Source organism: Hylobates moloch, unplaced genomic scaffold (assembly GCF_009828535.3).
Source record: "Hylobates moloch isolate HMO894 unplaced genomic scaffold, HMol_V3 SCAFFOLD_12, whole genome shotgun sequence".
Lineage (NCBI taxonomy): Eukaryota > Metazoa > Chordata > Mammalia > Primates > Hylobatidae > Hylobates > Hylobates moloch.
In genome coordinates this window covers 94,906,506-94,927,772 of record NW_026652287.1, presented here as the reverse complement: position 1 = coordinate 94,927,772, position 21,267 = coordinate 94,906,506, and the positions used below count along the sequence as shown (strand labels likewise).

The window sequence follows — 21,267 nt, the reverse complement described above, 5'->3', positions numbered from 1 at the left end:
ACATTGTACAAAAATGCAGTAATCAAAACAGAGTGGTATTGGCGTAAGAACAGACACATAGACAGACGGAGTAGAATACAGAACCCACTTCCTGACTTCAAAACATTGTGCAAAGATGCAGTAATCAAAACAGAGTGGTATTGGCATAAGAACAGACATATAGACCAATGAAACAGAATAGAGAACCTAGATTTAAACTCTCAAGTATCTGGTCAAGTGATCTTTGACAAGGGTACCAAAGCTACATAGTGGGGAGAGAATAGTGTTGGGAAAACCGGATATCCGCAAGCAAAAGAATGACGTTCAACCTTTACCCTACACCATATACCAAAATTAACTCAAAATGGACTAAAGACCTAAATGTAAGACCTGAAACTATAAAACTCCTAGAAGAAAACAGCAGGGAAGCTTCATGACATTGGATTTAGCAGTGATTTCTCAGATACGATACCAAAAGCACAGACAAAGTAAAAATAGACAATTGGGGCTACATCAAACCTATAAACTTCTGCATAGCAAAGGACACAATCAACAGAATGAAAAGATGACCTAGGGAATGGGAGAAAATATCCATGATACATAAAGAATGCCTACAACTCAACAACAACAACAAAAAAACCCAATTCAAAAATGGGCAAAGGACTTGAAAAAACATTTCTCCAAAGAAGATATACAGATGGCCAACAAGCATATGAAAACATGGTTAACATCAGTAATCAGGTAAACGCAAATCAAAACCACAATGAGGTATCACCTCATCATCCATTAGGATGGCCACTGTAAAAAACAAATGAACACAGGCTGGGCGTGGTGGTTCACGCCTGTAATCCCAGCACTTTGGGAGGCCAAGGCAGGTGGATCACCTGAGGTCAGGAGTTCGAGACCAGCTTGGCCAACATGGTGAAACCTCGTCTCTACTAAAAATACAAAAATTAGCCAGGGGTGGTGGTGGGCGCCTGTAATCCCAGCTACTCGGGAAGCTGAGGCAGGAGAATCACTTGAACTTGGGAAGGGGAGGTTGCAGTGAGCCGAGATCACACCACTGCACTCCAGCCTGGGCAACAGAGTTAGACTCCGTCTCAGAACAAACAAACAAACATACAAACAGACACAGAAAATATGTAGTGTTGGTGAGTAGGTGGAGAAATGGGAACCTTTGTGCATTGTTGTTAGTAATGTAAAATGGTGCTGCCGCCATGGAAAACAGTATGGGGATTCCTATAAAAATAAAAAATAAAATTTCCATATGATCTAGCAATCCACTTCTGGGTATATATCCAAAAGAACTGAAAACAGGATCTTAGAGATATCTGCACACCCGTGTTCACTGCAGCATTATTCACAATAGCCAAGAGGCAGAATCAGCAGAAATGTTTATGGACAGATAACTGAGTGGCATATACATACAGTGGAATATTATTTAACATTTATAAAAAGAAGAAAATCCTGTCATATACTACAATATGGATGAGCCTTGTGGATATCATGCTAAGTGAAATAAGCCAGGTCCTAAAAGACAAACACCTCATGATTCTACTTATATGAAGTATCTAAAGTAGTTAAACTCTTAGAAGTAGAATGGTGGTTGGCAGGGGATGGAGAAAGAGGAAAAAGTTGTTCCATGGATATAAAGTTTCTGTTTTGCAAGAAGAATAAGTTCTAGAGATCTGTTGCGCAACAATGTGCATGTGGTTAACACTACTGTACACTTAAAAATGGTTAAAATGGTAAATTTTATATTTTGTGTTTTAAACCACCACTACCAAAAAAAAAAAAAAACAAAAAGCTAGGGAACTAAATTGTTATTTTGAAAACATACATAAGGGAAAGAATTGACTGGGTGTGGTGGCTTACACCTGTAATCCCAGCACTTTTAGAGGCTGAGGCAGGAGGATCACTTGAGGCCAGAGTTCAAGACCAACCTGGGCAACATAGCAAGACGCCCATCTCTAAAAAAACAAACAAAAAAAAATTAGCCAGGGGTGGTGGCACATACTTAAATGGGAGGACTGCTTGAGCACAGGAGTTTGAGGCTGCAGTGAGCTATGATCACACCACTGTATTTCAGCCTGGGTGACAGAGTAAGAGCCTGTCTCTAAAAAAAATAATAATAAATAAATAAATAAATAAATAAATAATAAAAATAAGAGAATCAAGCACTTGTACTGGCTTTCCTATATTAATTTGTATCTCAGGAGCCAAATAGTTGAAGGGAGGTTTCTCTTTGTAGAAGAATTGTGGTTAACAAATAAAGTAATATTGAAATTATTTAGGCTCAAGTGATGCTCCCATCTAAGCCTCAGCCTACGGAGTAGCTGGGACTACGGGCACACGCCACCACATCCAGCTAATTTTTAATTTTTTTTTTTTTTTTTTTTTTTTGTAGAGACAGAGTTCTCACTGCGTTGGCGAGGCTGGTCTCGAACTCCTGGGCTCAAGCGATCCTCCCAACCCGGCCTCCCAAAGTGCTGGGATTACAGGAGTGAACCACTGCGCCCACCAGAGCCAATTATTTTTAGATGAGGAAACTGAAATTCCCAAAGGAGGAAGCCCAGTGTGAGAAAGCCTCGTCTAGGTGAGCTTTCCAGCATATGCCCGCCTTCTAGATTTAGCCTCTGAAAACTAAATTTTAAGGTACCTTTGCTTCCAGGGGAAACCAATTCTGCCTACTTGGGAAGCCAGAACATGACCGCGTAGGCAAGACCTAGCTCTGCGCACGCGCAGAGCCACCACGTCTGGCGTTCGCTTGGGAACCTTATGGGCGTGGGCTTCCTGCGGCTGAGTGGCAGCTTCCACCCGGTGGGTTTTGCTTGGCGCACCTGGGAGGCGGGGCCTGCGGGGCAAGATGGAGTTAGTGCAGGTCCTGAAACGCGGGCTGCAGCAGATCACCGGCCACGGCGGTCTCCGAGGCTATCTACGGGTTTTTTTCAGGTAGGCGGCCAGAGCCATGCTCTTGGCCTCTGGGGCTGGACTTTCGCTGGCTGATTTCTTGGAAGGGGGCCCAGGCTCGGGTCACCTTGGAGAATCCACAGCTCTTGTCAAGGACAAGCGCCCCAATCTCTGCCTTGACACCCCCAGGCTTGTCTCTGTCCCATATATCCCCAAGACAAGACCGAAGCTATCTGTAGAGTCAGAGCTGTGACACGGAGGCAGGGGCATCTGGGCTCCCCTCCTTTCCCACGCCCTGGAGAGTAATGAGCATTACAAGACATTGACTCAGTGACCTTGGTAAAGTTTTTTTCCCTGCACTGCCGTACGGTTCCCTTTCTGTAAGGCATTGAAGGTAATAATAATGGTCCCTTCTCTTCCTGACATTCACTGATCCCACGAGCAGCATAGTTTCGCGGAAACCTAAATGGAGACCCAGAGTGGAATGAAAGAGCCTGGAGACCTTCGTATCATTGTAAGAAGATGAAATACTTTGACTTTTTGATTTACTGAAGGTTTTGCTAATTCCAGTGCCTCCTGGCTGATGGATAGTAGATACAAGTAGTCCTGTAATCTGAAGAGACTACATGTATATTTTTAGTGTAAAATTTGGGCACATCAGTTGTCAATTCATCTTTTCCCATCCCTAGCACTTCATTTTGCTAGTTGATGCAGCAGCCCTTGTGTCTGAAAGTTGTTACTCTGACTTTATTTCCATTTATGTTTTGAACTAAGAATCATTCTAAAATGTCTGTTTTCTTTTGGGTATTCACAGGACAAATGATGCGAGGGTTGGTACATTAGTGGGGGAAGACAAATATGGAAACAAATACTATGAAGACAACAAGCAATTTTTTGGTGAGTGCAGTATTTTTTAGTATGAATACTTGGATTGGGATTGGGATTTGATTTGAGTCTGTTTTCCATATTATGCAAGGAGCTTTTACAAAACACCTGGAAAAGGATGAAAAACTCAATAGAAAATGAAAAAAGATAATTTACAGATAAAAGAAAAGCAGCCAATGAAGGTATGGAAAAATGCTCATTCTCACTTGTAACAACAGAAATGCAACTTTAAAAACAGTGTTATATATTTTTCACCTATCAAATTTTGAAGTGTTTTTCTTCTTCTTTCTTTTTTTTCTTTTTTGAGATGGAGTCTCGCTCTGTTGGCCAGGCTGGAGTGCAGTAGCGCTATCTCGGCTCACTGCAACCTCCGCCTCCTGGGTTCCAGCAATTCTCCTGCCTCAGCCTCCCTGAGTAGCTGGGACCACAGGCGGGCACCACCATGGCCGGCTAATTTTTGTATTTTTTAGTAGAGATGGGGTTTCACCATATTGGCCAGGCTGGTCTTGAACTCCTGATGTCGTGATCCACCCGCCTTGGTCCCCCAAAGTGCTGGGATTACAGGCGTGAGCCACTGCGTCCAGCCTTGAGTATTTTTCAAGCTGGTAAATCCCAATGTGGGCAAAACCATAGAAATATATAGGTTAATGCAGTCTTTTTGGAGGGATAATTTGGTAACATTTGTAAAAATTCACATTGCACATATCCTTTGTCTCAGCACTTCCACTTTTAACAATTAATTAGGCTGGGTGCAGTGGCTCACGCCTGTAATCCCAGCACTTTGGGAGGCCGAGGCAGGCAGATCACGAGGTCAGGAGATCGAGAGCATCCTGCCCAACATGATGAAACCCAGTCGCTACTAAAAATACAAAAATTAGTTGGATGTGGTGGCGTGTGCCTGTAATCCCAGCTACTTGAGAGGCTGAAGCAGGAGAATCACTTGAACCAGGGAGTCGAAAGTTGCAGTGAGCCCAGATCCCGCCACTCTATTCCAGTCTGACGACAGAGCGAGACTATCTCAAGAAAGAATTAATTCTACAAATATTCTTGCAAACCAAACACGCATCACAGCATTGTTTTATTATGTTTTAAAAATTTATTTATTTAATGTTGAGACAGGGTCTCGCTCTGTCATCCAGGCTAGAGTGCAGTGACTCGATCATGGCTCACTACAGCCTCAACTTTCTGGGCTCAAGCTGTCCTCCCACCTCAGCCACCCAAGTACCTGGGATTACAGGCATGTGTCACTATGCCTGGCTAATTGTTTAAAAAAATTTTTTTTTGGAGAGACGAGGTCTTTGCTATGTTTCTTAGGCTGGTCTTGAATTCCTCGGCTCAGGTGATCCTCCCACCTCAGCCTCCCAAAGTGCTGGAATTACAGGTGTGAGTCACTGTGCCTGGCCACAGCATTTTTGTTTGTTTTTGTTGTTATTTTGAGACAAGGTCTCACTGTCGCCTAGGCTGGAGGCAGTGGCTTGATCTTGACTCCCTGCAGCCATGACCTCCTGGGTGCTAGCCTTCCTCCTGCTTCAGCCTCCTATGTAGCTGGGACCACAGTCATGCACCACCACACCTGGTTAATTTTTTAATTTTTTTTTTAAAGAGATGGGGTCTCACTTTGTTCCCCAGGCTGGTCTTGAACTCCTGGGCTTAAGCCATCCTCCTTTCTCAGCCTCCCAAAGTGCTGGGATCACAGGCATGAGCCACCGTGCTAGTAAATTTTAAAAGCAACATTAGTGTGCGTAAGTTGGATACTGATGAATTAAACATTTTTTAGAATACTTTGTTTTTTTCTTTTTAAGTTGTAGGGTACATGTGCACAACGTGCAGGTTTGTTACATATGTATACATGTTTTGGAATACGTTGTTGTTAAGAATGATATAAACCTATAAATTTAATATAGAGAGATGTCAAAAGGTGTGTGTAATATAAAAAAAATTCCAGTTGCAGAACAATGTTTGGTATCCTTAAAAGGAGAAAATACAGGCTTTTTGTGTGCATGTTAAATTTTGGAAGGAAACTCAATAAATTCATAGAATCAGATGATAGAGATTCAAAATTCTGCCCCTCCACTTTATAACTTTGTGACCTGGTTAACTTAATTAACTTCCCTACCCCTCAGTTTTCTCATCTGTAAAGTAGAATAATAATAATATGTGCCTCATAAAGCTGTATTAAAAGATGAAAAGTGAATGGGAGGAACTTGTCGTGATGTAGGGTTTCTCAGCCTCAGCAGTGTTAACACTATGGGGCAGATAATTCTATTCATTTTTTGGTTTTTTATTTCAATAGTTTTTGGAGTACAGGTGGTTTTTGGTTACATGGATGAGTTTTTTAGTAGTGAGTTCTGAGATTTTGGTATATCTGTCACCCGAGCAGTGTTACACTGTATCCAGTATGTAGTCTTTTATCCCCTTGTGTCCCCAACGTCCTTTATATCATTCTTATACCTTGGCATCCTCATAGCTTAGTTCCCACTTATAAGTGAGAACATATGATGTTTGGTTTTCCATTCCTGAGTTACTTCACTTAGAATAATGGCCTCCAGCTCCATCCAAGTTGCTGCAAAGGGCATTATTGCTTTCTATTTTATGGTTGAGTAGTGTTCCATGGTGTATATATACCACATTTTCTTTATCCACTCATTCATTGATGGGCATTTAGGTTGTTTCCTTATTTTTGCAATTGCAAATTGTGCTGATATAAACATGTGTATGCATGTGTCTTTTTCATGTAATGACTTCTTTTTCTTTGGGTAGATACCCAGTAGTGGGATTGCTGGATCGAATGGTAGTTCTGCCTTGAGTTCTTTAAGGAATCTCCTTACTGTTTTCCATAGTGGTTGTACTAGTTTACATTCCCAACAGCAGTGTAAAAGTGTTCCCTTTTCACCACATCCACACTACCATCTATTATTTTTTGAATATGGCCATTCTTGCAGGAGTAAGGTGCTATCTCATTGTGGTTTTAATTTGCAGTTTCCTGATAATTAGTGATGTTGAGCATTTTTTTCATAGGTTTGTTGACTGTTCGTATATCTTCTTTTGAGAATTGTCTGTTCATGTCCTTTGCCCACGTTTTGATGGGATTGTTTTTTTCTTACTGCTTTGTGTGAGTTCCTTGTAGATTCTGGATATTAGTCCTTTGTCTAATGCATAGTTTGCAAATATTTTCTCCCGCTTTGTGGGTTGTCTGTTTACTCTGCTGATTATTTCTTTTGCTGAACAGAAGCTTTTTAGTTTAATTAGGTACCATTTATTTATTTTTGTTTTTGTTACATTTGGGTTTTTAGTTATGACTTCTTGCCTAAGCCAATGTCTGGAAGAGATTTTCTGATGTGATGTTCTAGAATTTTTATGTTTTCAGGTCTTAGATTTAACTCTTTGATCCATCTTGAGTGATTTTTGTATAAGGCGAGAGATGAAGATCCACTTCCATTCTTCTTCATGTGGCTTGCTAGTTTTTCCAACACCATTTGTTGAATAGGGTGTCCTTTCCCCACTTTATGTTTTTGTTTGCTTTGTTGAAGATCAGTTGGCTGTGAGTATTTGGCTTTATTTCTGGGTTCTCTATTCTGTTCCATTGGTCTACCTACCTATTTTTATACCAGTAGCATAGTGTTTTGGTAACTGTAGCCTCGTAGTATAATTTGAAGTTGGGTAATGTGATGTCTCTAGATTTGTTCTTTTTGCTTACTATTGCTTTGGCTCTGTGGGCTCATTTTTGGTTCCATATGAATTTTAGAATTGTTTTTTCTAGTTCTGTGAAGAATGATGATGGTATTTTGATGGGAATTATATTGAATCTGTAGATTGCTTTGGGCCATATGGTCGTTTTCACAATATTGATTATGCCCATCCATGAGCATGGGATATGTTTCCATTTGTTTGTGTCATCTATGATTTCTTTCAGCAGAGTTTTTTAGTTTTCCTTGTAGAGATCTTTCACTTCCATGGTTAAGTATATTCCTAAGTATTTTATTTTATTTTTTGCAGCTGTTGTAAAAGGGATGGAGTTCTTGATTTGTTTCTCAGCATGGTCGTTGTTGGTGTATAGCTGTGCGACTGATTTGTATACATTGATTTAGTATCCTGAAACTTTGCTGGATTTATTTATCAGGTCTAGGAGCTTTTTGGATGAGTCTTTAAGTTTTTCTAGGTATATGATCCTGTCATCAACAAACAACGACAGTTTGACTTCCGCTTTTTAAATTTGGATGCACTTTATTTCTTTCCCTTATCCAATTGCTCTGGCTACGACTTCCAGTACTATGTTGAATAGAAGTGGTGAATGTGGGCATCCTTGTCTCGTTCCAGTCTCAGGGAGAATGCTTTCAGCCTTTCCCCATTCGGTATGATGTTTGCTGTGGGTTTATCATATATGGCTTTTATTACTTTGAGGTATGTTCCTTCTGTGCCAATTTTGTTGAGGGTTTTTATCATACAGGAATGCTGGATTTTATTGAATGCTTTTTCTGCATCTGGTGAGATGATCATATGATTTTTATTTTTAATTCTATTTATGTGATATATCACATTGACTTGGGTATGTTAAACCATCCCTGCATCCCTAGTATTCAACCCACTTGATCATGATATACTATTATCTTTTTGATATGCTGTTGGATTCGGTTAGCTAATATTTTGTTGAGGATTTTTGCATCTGTGTTCATCAGGGATATTGGTTCGTAGTTTTCTTTTTTTGAGACAGCTAATTCTTTGTTGTGAGGGGCTGTCCTGTGCATCATAGAATGACCAGCAGCAACAGCACTGACAGACAACCAAAAATGTCTCCAGACATTGCCAAGTGTCCCCTTGGGGGCAAAATTTCCATCTGTTAAGAACCATTGGCCTAATGCTTGGCACATAATAAGTGCTCAATAAATATTAGCACGGTGACTGCTATTATTATTTTTACAGTTTGAGTATCCCTTACCCAAAATGCTTGGGACCACAAGTATTTCAGATTTTAGGTTTTGTTGGATTTTGGAATATTTGCATTATACATCCCAGTTTAGCATCCCTAATCTGAAATCTGAAATGCTCTAATGAGCATTTCTTTTGAGTGTCATACCAGCACACAAAAAAATTTCTGATTTTGGAGCTTTTGGAATTGGAGATACCCAACCTGTACTTTCTTGAATTGTTGAATTTTCTCCCATGTGCATTTGTTACTTTTATAATAATAAAAAAATACTCTCTTGATTGAGATGAAAAGTATCAAAGAGGAAAAAGCAATTAGTCTTCATCCAGGGGAACAATGTATAATGTGAAAAAATAATTGCCTAGCATTTATTGAGTGATTACCATGTGCTAGGTGCTGTGCTAAACAAAAACATACATTGTCTACTTTAATCTTCAACATTTCCTTGAGATAGGCACTTCTGTGCTCCTCTGCCCCCATTTTACAGATGAAGAAGGTAAGTCATTGTGTAGTTAGGAATATTTCTCAGGAATGTGGTTGCTTTGGATGCATCTTGGTCTATAAGAAGTAAACATCTTATGTACTCTGTATTTATGTGTGTGCGTGCGTGTGTGCGTGCGTGTGTGTGTGTGTGTGTGTGTGTGTGAGATGAGGTCTCACTATTTTACCCGGGCTGGTCTTGAACTCCTGAGCTCAAGCAATCCTCCCGCCTTAGCCTCCTGAAGAGCTGGAATTACAGGCACATACTGTCACACCTAGTTATGATATTTTTAATAGTCACATAAATCACAGAATTTTAGACCTAGAATAGATTTTAAGAGATTGTCTAAAAACTATTGTTTTATAGATGAAGAAACTGAGGTCCAAGGAAGTGTCTTAACCAAAGAGACTTAATCAAGTAATTAATGGCAGAACCTGGGGTAATTATTCTTTCCACTTCTCACTATATTGTTACAAACTATAACATTACATTCTTTCCTTTCTTCTTTTCTTTAATTTTTTTTTTTTTTTTTTTTGAGACAGAGTTTTCTGTTGTTGCCCAGGCCAGAGTGCCATGGCACGATCTTGGCTCACTGCAACCTCCACCTCCCAGGTTCAAGTGATTCTCCTGCCTCAGCCTCCTGAGTAGCTGGGATTACAGGCATGCGCCATCATGCCCAGCTAATTTTTTGTATTTTTAGTAGAGATGGGGTTTCTCCATGTTGGTCAGGCTGGTCTTGAACTCCTGACCTCGTGATCCACCCACCTCAGCCTCCCAGAGTGCTGGGATTACAGGTGCGAGCCACTGCAGCCGGCCTCCTTTCTTCTGTTCTCCCTTGCATTGGAAATATTCTTATTTTTGCTAATTAAAAAAAATGCCGGGTGCGGTGGCTCACGCTTGTAATCCCAGCACTTTGGGAGGCCGAGGCGGGTGGATCACGAGGTCAGGAGATCGAGACTACGGTGAAACCCCCTCTCTACTAAAAATACAAAAAATTAGCCGGGCGTGGTGGCGGGCGCCTGTAGTCCCAGCTACTCAGAGAGGCTGAGGCAGGAGAATGGCGTGAACCTAGGAGGCAGAGCTTGCAGTGAGCCGAGATTGCGCCACTGCACTCCAGCCTGGGCGACAGAGCAAGACTCCGTCTCAAAAAAAAAAAAAAAAAAAAAAAAAAAATTAGAGCCTGGCATGGTGGCTCATGCCTGTAATCCCAATGCTTTGGGAGGCCAAGGTGGGAGGATCAGTTGAGGCCAGAAGTTCAAGACCAGCCTGAGCAACATAGAGACCCCCATTTCGTGTGTGTGTGTGTGTGTGTGTGTATAGCTATATATGTGTGTATACCTATATATGTATGTATGTATATATATTTGGTGTATGAAAGCTCCCTCCCCTTATAATTTTGCAGCTCTTTTAATAGTTTAGTCTGTATGTATATTTAAGATTCTTTTCTTTTATTTCAAGACAGGGTCTCTCTGTTGCCCCACCTGGAATGCAGTGGTGTGATCTCGGCTCACTGCAACCTCTGCCTCCCATGCTCAAGTGATCCTCTCACCTCAGCCTCGAGAGTAGCTGGAACTACAGGCGTGTGCCACCATGCCCAGCTAATTTTTGTATTTTTTGTAGGGACAAGGTTTCACTGTATTGCCCAGGATGGTCTCGAACTCCTGAGCTCAAGTGATCCCCCTGCCTCAGCCTCCCAGAGTCCTGGGATTAAGAAGTGAGCCACCATGCCCAGCCAGTTGTGTTTATTTTAAAAAAAAAATGCACAGCATTTTTAAAAATAGCAACACAACATTCAAGTGTATGGAAGAACCATTATTTCTTCAAACCTGTTACTATCGATAGACACATAGATTGCTTTTGACTTTTTGCTATTAGGAATGATGCTACTGTAAACCTGCTTGTAACTACATTCATGTGTTTAAATAAATTTCTGGCCTGATCTCTACTAAAAATACAAAAATTAGCCAGGCATGGTGGCACCATGCCTATGGTCCCAGCTACTTGGGAGGGTAAGGCAGGAGAATCACTTGAACCCAGGAAGGGGAGGTTGCAGGCAGTGAGCCAAGGCCGCACCATTGCACTCCAGCCTAGGCGACAGAGCGAGACTCCGTCTCCAATAAATAAATAAATAAATAAAGTTGAATTTCTGAGTCTGAGAATAGGCATTTAACATTTCAAGAAATACAGAGAGACAGAGAGAGAGAGACAGACAGAGAGAGAGAGAGAGAGAGATTGTTAAGGCCCACCTCCATCATTATAGCCTAACTGTATTGTCAGGGCTTGACTTAACGAAACTTTTCCCAAGGTCTCCTCCTCCATCTGCCTGCACATTCCCCTGCCTCTATTGGATTATAGTTTACTTTTAGTTAGCTATTCTTAAGATTGATTTATCTAAATGAAGCAATAAATGTTGATTGAAATCTGTATTTTTAAAAAGAGATGAGGTCATGTTTAAGTACCAGTAGTCAATATTTGTTGATTATATGTTTACCTAGGAAAACCCTGTAAATGAAATGCAGATTACCTTTTACTTATTGGTTTAAAGTCCATCATAGGAATGAATGAATTCAGTGTTCCCTATTGGCAGGTAAGAGCAGTAAGGAAGGGGTAGAAGGAATTAATATTTATTATGCGCTTATATGGCTGATGCTGAACTAGGTGAATGTATGTGATATTTAATTTTCACAGCAACTCTAAGATGTAGGTATAGTCATCCACTTTTAATAGATAAAGAAACTGAGGCTCATAAAATTTGCCTAATAACCACTGATAATAAGTGACAAAGCCCAAGTCATTGCTCAGTTTAAGGACCCAATAGTGTGTAAATAAATAGTGGTTAGACCCCTCAACTAGTGCACAGAAATTTCCTAAATGAGGAGTGCAGCCATATGATTTTGGTGACATGAGTTGTCCTGTGTACCTAACCATCATTTCTAATGTTTGCTTATTGTGTATAATTCACAAGTTTCGAAAAGGATCTAGGGTGGTTTTAAAAAAATACTTATGTGGAGACATAGAATTCAAGTATGATTGCTACAAATGTGTTTTTGCCTCCGTCTCAAGAGGAGCACCTTCTTTTCTGAATACCCTGTATATCTGGGAACACACTTTCCTATCCTGTCTGCCCCTCCCTCTGTGGGGAGCTGGCAGGGAAGCAAGGATTCTCCGCTGTGGGAAAGGCCTGAGCCCCACCCACAGCAGTGAATCATCTCAGTCCTTGCTGCAGGTTGCTGATTAAAGCTTGCCACACACGTCCTGGAGCTTGCCTTCACAAATTCACCCAGGGTGTTATTCCTCCAATAGCTCTCTTGTATAAGATCACAAAAAGTCTTTTCTTAATAAAAAGGTTGTCTTCTTTGATATTATGCATCTATGCTTTAAAAAACAATTTTTTTTCTTTTTAAATGTTCATCTTCCCACCCAGGCCGTCACCGATGGGTTGTATATACTACTGAAATGAATGGCAAAAACACATTCTGGGATGTGGATGGAAGCATGGTGCCTCCTGAATGGTAAGCTAAGACAACATTTTATTTTATTTGTCTTTCTTTTTTTTTTTTTTCTTTTTTGAGACAGGGTCTCACTCTGTCACCCAGGCTGGAGTGCAGTGACACGATCATGACTCACTTCAGCTTTGACCTCCCAGGCTCAAGTGATCCTCCCACATCGGCCTCCCTAGTAGCTGAGACTACAGGCCCATGCCGTCTCACCCGGATAATTTTTGTTTTGTTTTTAAATTTGTTTGTTTGTTTCTTTTTTGAGACAGAGTCTCATTCTGCCACCCAGGCTAGAGTGCAATGCCACGATCTTGGCTCACTGCAACCTCCACCTCCTGGGTTCAAGCGATTCTCCTGTCTTAGCCTCCCGAGTAGCTGGGACTACAGGTGTGAGCCACCATGCCTGGCTAATTTTGTATTTTTAGTAGAGACAGGGTTTCACTGTGTTGGCCAGGCTGGTCTCGAACTCCTGACCTCAGATGATCCATCCACCTCAGCCTCCCAAAGTGCTGGGATTACAGGTGTGAGCCACCGTGCCTGGCCTGTTTTTTGGTTTTTTGTTTTGTTTTTTGTTTTGAGAGAGAGTCTCACTCTGTTGCCCAGGCTGGAGTGCAGTGGCATGATCTTGGCTTACTGCAACCTCTGACTCCCAGGTTCAAGCAATTCTCCTGCCTAAGCCTCCCGAGTAGCTGGGACTACAGGCTCATGCCACCACGCCCGGCTAATTTTTGTATTTTTAGTAGAGATGGGGTTTCGCCATTTTGGCCAGGCTGGTCTCGAACTCCTGCCCTCAGGTGATCCACCCGCCTCAGCCTCTCAAATTGCTGGGATTAGAGGCATGAGCCACTGCACCCGGCCTAATTTTTGTATTTTTTATAGAGATGCGATTTCGCCATGTTGCCCAGGCTGGCCTCAAACTCCTAGGCGTAAGTGATCCACCCACCTCGGCCTCCCAAAGTGCTGGGATTACAGGCGTGTGCCACCATGCCCAGCTTTTATTTATTTTTTTTTTAGTTGAAATGGTATCTTGCTATGTTGCCCAGGCTGGAACTCCTGGGCTCAAGCAATCCTCTCACCTCAGCCTTCCAAATAGCTGAGATTATAAGCACGAGCCACCATGCCTGGTTCATTTTATTTTATTTAACTTGGCAATATTTATTTCATTACAAAAATATTTATTGAATGTCTCTCTATAAGGCAGTCAGTGGTGTTCTTCTGAAAGTATCTATCTTACTTACATTGAGTGTATAATAAGTTACCCTTAAACTTAGGGGCTTAAAACAACAACTATTTCTCTCCCCATAGTTTTTTTTGGGGTCAGGAGTTCAGACAAGATAAAACGAGGGTGGCTAGTCTGTGCTCCTAGATGTCTGGAGCCTCAGCTGGAAGACTGCAAGTCTGGACACTGGAATCATCTGAAAACTTGTTCACTTAGTATCTGGCCTTTATTGCTGGCTGTCAGCTGGGGGTATAGCTGGGCCTGTGGGTTGGTACACCTTCATGTTGCCTGGGCTGACACAGGCAAGTGCTCTGAGAGAGTGAGCTAGGCAGGAACCATATTGCCTTATCTAACTTAGTCTTGCAAATTGTCCAGTGTCACTTCCATATTCCATTGATTGAGGCAATTAGCTCCACCCAAGTTCTACATGAGAAAACATGAACCTATCTCTTGATGGAGGCATGTCAACATCACAGCATATATTGGGATATGTATAATGGTGTGGCTGTCTTGGAAAAACAATATGCCATAGTATCACCTGTCTGGGTGAAGCGAAAGGTGAAAAGAACTTTGGCTGTAATCTTATCTGGCAGTTTGACTTTAAGCAAGTTCCTTAACCTCTCTGGGGCTTAGTTTCATTGTCTATAAAATGAGAGCCCTAAAATTCCTTAGGTCTCTAAAACTTGTATGACTTTATAATACGCACATTTCGAAATGAAATTCTAAATGCTCACTTGAATTACCAAATTTTGCATGAAGTATTTCAAAGCACAGTACTTATATCTGTTTCATAGATTGTTGAAATAATACCATACAGTTGATATACAATTAAACTCTAGAGATCCTTTCCAGTGGTCTAGAAAATTTCACCCAAAAACTAGAAATAAGTATATCTGTTGGGCTGTGACATTTTATTTTAATTGGCTTTGATCATCAGAGCTAGTTTGGGGCTGTCTTCAGTAGAAAGTGGGATAATCTCAGCCTATATGCCTCTGTTCTAAAGAGTCACTTGGAAACCCAGATATGTGACATGAGTGAGTGAAGTGCAGCTATGAAAAAATAAGACGTAGTGGAGACTGCAGTGAACTGAAAAGTGCAGACTTGTCAAAGAGGGCAGCAGGCTTATTCAGCAATCCGCAGTTCCATCAGGTGAGAATTCTGCAAAGGGTTTCTGGATGATTTTTCAAAGGTGGACATCTGTATTTATTTGTGAGACTTCTTGTTTTTCTTGCTTTTTTTTTTTTTTTTTGAGACAGAGTCTCACTCTGTCGCCCAGGCTGGAGTGCAGTGGCACGATCTTGGCTCACTGCAATCTCTGCCTCCCAGGTTCAAGTGATTCTCCCGCCTCAGCTTCTCAAGTAGCTGAGACTACAGGTGCCTGCCACCATGCCTGGCTAATTTTTGTACTTTTACTACAGACAGGTTTCACCATGTTGGCCAGGCTGGTCTCAAACTCCTGGCCCCAAGTGATCCACCCACTTTGGCCTCTGAAAGTGTTGGGATTACAGGCATGAGCCACTGCACTGGGCCAGTTCTTTTTTTTTTTTTTTTTTCCAATTAATTTTTTAAAATATTTGACATTTTAAATACAGCATTATCTAGCAGAACTTTTCACGATGATGGAAGTGTTCTTTATCTGCCCTGTCCAGTAGGGTAACCACTTGCCACATGTGGCCCAGAACACTTTATTATTATTAATATTATTATTTTGAGACAGGGTGACACTCTTGCCCAGGCTGGAGTGCAGTGGCACAATCAGTCTCGACCTCCTGGGCTCAAGTGATCCTCCTGTCTCAGCCCCCTGAATAGCTGGAACTACAGGCATGTGGCACCATAACCAGCTAATTTTTTTGTATTTTTTGTACAGATGAGGTTTTGCCATGTTGCCCAGGCTGGTCTCGAACTCCTGGACTCAAATGATTCGCCGACCTCTGCCTCCCGAAATGCTGGGATTACAGGCATGAGCCACCATGCCTGGCCTTTCTAGAGCACTTTAAAATGTGGATAATGCAACTGAGGACATTTTAAAATTTTTATTTAAGATAAATAGGCTACTTGATTGGACAGAACAGTTTGTTTGTTTTTCATATACTGTGAACTAAGCAAAACATATTTGTACTGTACATTTTTTGCTAAGCTATAACCAGATTTCAACCCCTGTTCTATTACTTGGACTAATTGTGAGCACTGACTGTGTCAGTGATGTAATTTGAAGAATATGATAATAGATAATGTCTTTAAAAGCTCACTGGGGCTTGCTGTGGTGGCTCATACCTGTAGTCCCAGCCAGCACTTTGGAAGGCTGAGGCATGAGGATCACTTGAGGCCAGAAGTTTGAGACCAGCCTGGGCAACATAACAAGGCCTCATCTCTATAAATAAAAAAAGTTTTAGAAAATTAGCCAGGCATGGTTGTACGTGCCTGTAGTTCCAGCTACTTGGGAGGCTGAGGTGGGAGGATCCCTTGAGTCTAGGGGTTTGAGGTTGCAAGGAGGTATGATTGCACCACTATACTCCAGCGTGGGCGACAGAGTGAAACCCTGTCTCTGAATAAAAAAGCTCATTGGTTCTTAACATGAGAAAGCAGCCCTGATTAGGAGCTTTCTCATGCTACGTCATTTGCGGATTGCTGTTGCACTCTTTTTAGTGGGAAATAATAACCTGTGGTTCCGTTAAGGTCTGAGGAGCTGTGGGGTTGTTTTTTTTTTTTTTCCACAATCTACGTCTCTTTATTTTTTTCCTTCAACTTTTATTCTAAGCTCCAGGGTACATGTGCAGGATGTGCAAGTTGACATAGGTAAACATGTGCCATGGTGGTTTGCTGCACAGATCATCCTGTCACCTAGGTATTAAGCCCAGCATGCATTGAGCTTTGGTTTTAGGTTTAGAACCATCAACCTTCTCCAAAGGGGCATTCTATATGTTAGGAGGACTATTTGACACCAAGGTGTCAAAGTGGAATTCAGGCTTTAGGAGCTGAGGTGTCCTGGTTTTTGTTTCCCTGAGAGATTGTTTCTTGGGTGGAGTTGGTCCTGGGAGGCTATGGGAGGCATGTGAGCTGTCTTATTCAGATTGACATCTATCTGCTTCAAAATGTTCATCTAACATTGGTGCTCAGGGGCCACATTTTGGGAGATGAGGAGTAAGGGTATGATTTCATTCATGTGCGATTAATTATGTTTAAAATTATAAAATAGTAAAAACCTGAAAAGATAAAAGTTCTATTCAGTGGAGCAAGTCCTTTTATTTGATCTGAGATCACATGAAAATGAAGCTAAGAGCTGTAGAAGATCACTCCAGCAGGTGTCTGAGGGCAAGTGAGGATTCAAAGCTGCATTTCTTTGTGGAGAGGAGCCTCCTAAGGGCTGAGTACCTTTGATGACCCTTGTTTGTATGGGAAGCTTCATGGCTTGTGATGAATCTTTTTAGGGAGAAGTGGTGTTGAACAAGCTTAGCTGTTTGTTTCTCAAACCCCTCTTTGTTGACCGTGACACACTGTGGAATTCTAAATCTGTGGATTCTTACCTTTGATTCATGAATAAACTTGATGTTGGGTTGATATATCTCTAATTAGAGAGCTAGGTATTATCACGTGTAGAGAGTAATTGTACAGATACAATTTATCATCCCTATTCAAATAACTGTTTAGTACCTACCAGGTGCCAAGAACCTGCGGTAAAGCAGTGAATAAAATAAGGTCCTTGTTTTCATGGGGGAAGGCAGAAAAACATCCTTTATATATTTGTGGTAATGATAAATGTAAGGAAGATAATATGAAGCTGGGCCTCACAGGGGAATCAAGAGCAATGGAAGGGTCAGGTGGCTGTTTTATACAGGAGTTAGAGAAAGCTTCTTTGAGAAACTGACATTTGAGGAAAGACGTAGAAGGGGGGAGAAAGCATTCCAGGCAGAGGGAGCCACAGGTGCAAAGCCTGTATGTTTGAGATGTATTGCTTGGTCTGTTCAAAGAACAGCAGTATGGCCAGTTTGGCTGGAATGGAATGAGTGAGGGGAAGACGTTAAGAAACGGGGTAGGAGAAATAGCTAGGGCCCAAATTGTGTAGATCTTGTAAGATGAAAGGTTCTTGTATCAGCTCGAACCCCAAGAGTGTGCCAACAGACAACATGAGGCAGTGTGGAGCAACACACTGTTTTAATGAGCGCCTGGGTGCAGGCGGGCTGATGCCTAAAATGGCGTTAGCACCAAATGAGGATGGGGCAGGGGTTTTATAGTCTCCTGTACACAGGAAGTGTCCCAGTCTGATGTAACTGCTACATAGTACCAGACGGCCTGCCTCTTGATCTTCAAGGGGGTATGTGTCTTTCGGCCAGCTCTCTTCCTGCTTCTCCTGTCTTGCTGACGCAAGCTGCTGGCCCACGTAGCCTTGAGCCTTGGGACTGGGCCTGAGAAGGGAGGAGTCCCTTCAAGCTTTCAGGCCTTGAGGAGAATCTTTCAGTAAGCCATGGTACATACTTCAGCTTTTTGTCTGAATTTATTTGGAAGTCACTGGAAGGTAAGATAGGGTGTGGTCTGATTTACATTTTTTTAACATTTGAAATAATCCCGAACTTTCAGAATCATTACAAATATTTTAATAAAAGTAAGTTGCCAAATTGATGCCCCATCACTCCTGAATACTTTAGTGTATACTTCCTGCAAACAAGAACATTGTCCTACATAACCACAATATAACCATAAATGTCAGGAAAGTAACAAAGAGACGCTATAAAAGGGATGCAAAATTTTACCCTTATCCTCTTAGGGCTTTTTGTCTGGGCCTGAGAATTAAAGACATGTTAACAGGAGAAAAGCATACAAATTTATTTAATATAAGAGTTCCATGACATGGAGCCCTCATAAGGGATGAAGACCCAAAGATGCAGTTCATGTTGAACACTTAGATACTGAATTGGACAAGGAGTAGAACACTGTGAAAATGTAAGAAGACAAAGGGACTTGGGCTCGAATAGGTTAATTGGGTGGAGAAGTAACTAAGAAGATAAGAGTTAATGTAACAAAGTTTGTGCAGATTTCCCTTGACCTCAATTTCCTGTCCTTGATGTAGAATGATAGTTTCCTTCTGGTATAAGGAGGACATCCTTGATATGGGAGTTTTTTCTCCTGCTTTCAGAAAGAAAAAGGCCATATTATTCTTTTGCCTGCTGTTTTTCCTTACCTTTTTTTTGTTTGTTTGTTTGAGACAAGGTCCTGCTCTGTCACCCAGGCTGGAGTGCAGTGGTACAATCTCGTCTCCCTGCAACCTCGACCTCCTGGGCTCAAGTGATCCTCCTATCTCAGCCTTCCAAGTAGGTGGGATTACAGGCGTGTGCCACTACATCTGGCTAATTTTTGTATTTTTAGTAGAGATGGGGTTTCACCGTGTTGGCCAGGCTGGTCTTGAACTCCTGGCCTCAAGTGATATGCCTACCTCGGCCTCCCAAAGTGCTGAGATTACAGGCATGAGCCACCACGCCCAGCCGTGCCTGCTGTTTTTCAAGTACCTTTAACTCAGCATAGTCAATATGCCAGAGCTGCATATTTTGGAGCAGCGTGTTCTGAACTTCAGCCACTCAGGTTTCGTCAGTTGTCCCAACAATGCCGTTTATAGAGAGATCCAATCACACATTTCATATGGATCTCAAGTTCTTTAGTCTCCTTCACACTTGATTGGTTCCTCAGCTTTTCCGTGATTTTCATGACCTTGACGCTTTTGAAAATTACTTGACAGTTATATTGTTGAAGGTCCCTCAGTGAGTTTGTTGAATGTTTCCTCATGACTAGGTTCAGGCTATGCTTCTGTGACATTCCTGTCACTGAAGCCATGTTTTTCTTGTTGCACTCTATTAAGTAGCAGCTGATTTGTTTTTGTCCTATTATTAATGAAAACCTCTATTACATGATTAAGGGGTCTGCTGGTTTTCTCCATTCTAAAGTTACTAATTTTCCCTTTGAAATTAATTAGCATTTTGTGGGGAGACACTTTGAGGTTATATAAGTATCCCGTTACTCATCAAAGCTTTAATTCATTATTTGTATCTGTATCAACTCCTATTTTAATCAATGGGTTATAATCCATTGCTATAAATGGTTCTTTTATTGTTCAAATTGGGCTCATTTGAGTAGTTGGAACCCATGCAAGCTGCATTTGGAGTTCTTTGGAGGTTTTTAGAGGGGAGGGGTTCTCAGTTTTTAAAAATATTTTATTTGAGACAGGGTCTCACTCTGTTGCTCAGGCTGAGTGCAGTGGTGCTTTCACAGCTCACTGCGGCCTCAACCTCCTGGGCTTAAGCCATCCTCCTGCCTCAGCCTCCCAAGTAGCTGGGACTACAGGCGTGCATCACCACAACCTGCTGTTTTTTTTTTTTTTTAGGAGATGGGGTCTCACTATGTTGCCCAGGCTAAAATTTTATTTTTAATTGACAAATAATAATTGTATATATTTGTGGGGTACAATATGATGTTTTGATACATGTTTACATTGTGGAATGATTAAATCAAGCCAATTAATAAATCAATTACCTCCCATACTTATCTTTTTTTGTGGTAAAAACATTTAAAATTATTTTAGCAATTTCCAAATATACAGTGAATTATTATTTATTACAGTCACCATTCTGTGCAGTAGAGCACTAAAGCTTATTCCTCCTAACTGAAATTTTGTACTCTTTTATCAACATCTCCTCTTTCTTATACTCTCCACTCCTCCTGCCCCTGGTAACCACCGTTCTACTCTGCTTGTTTTTTTTTTTTTTTTTTCTTTTGAAGACGGGGTCTTGTTCTGTCTCCCACACTGGAGTTCAGTGGCACATTAATAGCCCACTACAGCTTCAATATGCTGTGCTCAAGCGATCTTCCCACCTCAGCCTCCTGAGTAGCTGGGACTAGCTAATTTATTTATTTATTTATTTAGAGACAGAGTTACACTCTTGTCGCCCAGACTGGGGTGCAGTGACGTGATCCCAGTTCACTGCAACCTCTGCCTCCCCGTTTTAAGTGATTCTCCTGCCTCAGCCTCCTGAGTAGCTAGGATTACACGTGCGCACCACCACACCCAGCTAACTTTTGTATTTTTAGTAGAGACGGGGTTTTGCCATGTTGGCCAGGCTGGTCTCGAATTCCTGACCTCAGGTGATCTGCCCGCCTTGGCCTCCCAGAGTGCTGGGATTACAGGTGTGAGCCACCATGCCTGGCCTATTTTTATTTTTAGTAGAGGTGAGGTCTCGCTATGTTGCACAGTCTGGTCTCAAATTCCTGATCCCAAGCAATCCTCCTGCCTTGGCCTCCCAAAATGTTGGGATTACAGGTGTGAGCCACTGCAGCCAGCCTGATGTTTTCTTTTGGAGATTTAACTGATCAATTTTAAATACACAGT

At 41.6% G+C, this 21,267-nt stretch overlaps 1 protein-coding gene and 1 long non-coding RNA gene across 3 annotated transcripts in view; one reads left to right on the top strand and one right to left on the bottom strand.

Moving 5' to 3' along the window:
• The window catches only part of LOC131380747 (uncharacterized), a 61,248-nt gene extending 58,545 nt beyond the window's left edge, over positions 1 to 2,703 (bottom strand). Inside the window, exon 1 of the long non-coding RNA XR_009208903.1 lies at positions 2,639 to 2,703. This is a non-coding gene — a long non-coding RNA (uncharacterized LOC131380747). The remainder of the gene's footprint in view (positions 1 to 2,638) is intronic.
• Positions 2,704 to 2,766: 63 nt separating this feature from the next.
• NDUFA12 (NADH:ubiquinone oxidoreductase subunit A12) overlaps positions 2,767 to 21,267 on the top strand; it is a 42,002-nt gene continuing 23,501 nt past the window's right edge. The window contains exons 1-3 of one of the 2 annotated variants that reach the window (XM_032170927.2): positions 2,767 to 2,931; positions 3,704 to 3,786; positions 12,604 to 12,691. In XM_032170927.2, the coding sequence (XP_032026818.1) occupies positions 2,846 to 2,931; positions 3,704 to 3,786; positions 12,604 to 12,691 (257 nt within the window). In that variant the 5' untranslated portion in view covers positions 2,767 to 2,845. The remainder of the gene's footprint in view (positions 2,932 to 3,703; positions 3,787 to 12,603; positions 12,692 to 21,267) is intronic. The other variant, XM_058424936.1, reaches the window with a different exon arrangement.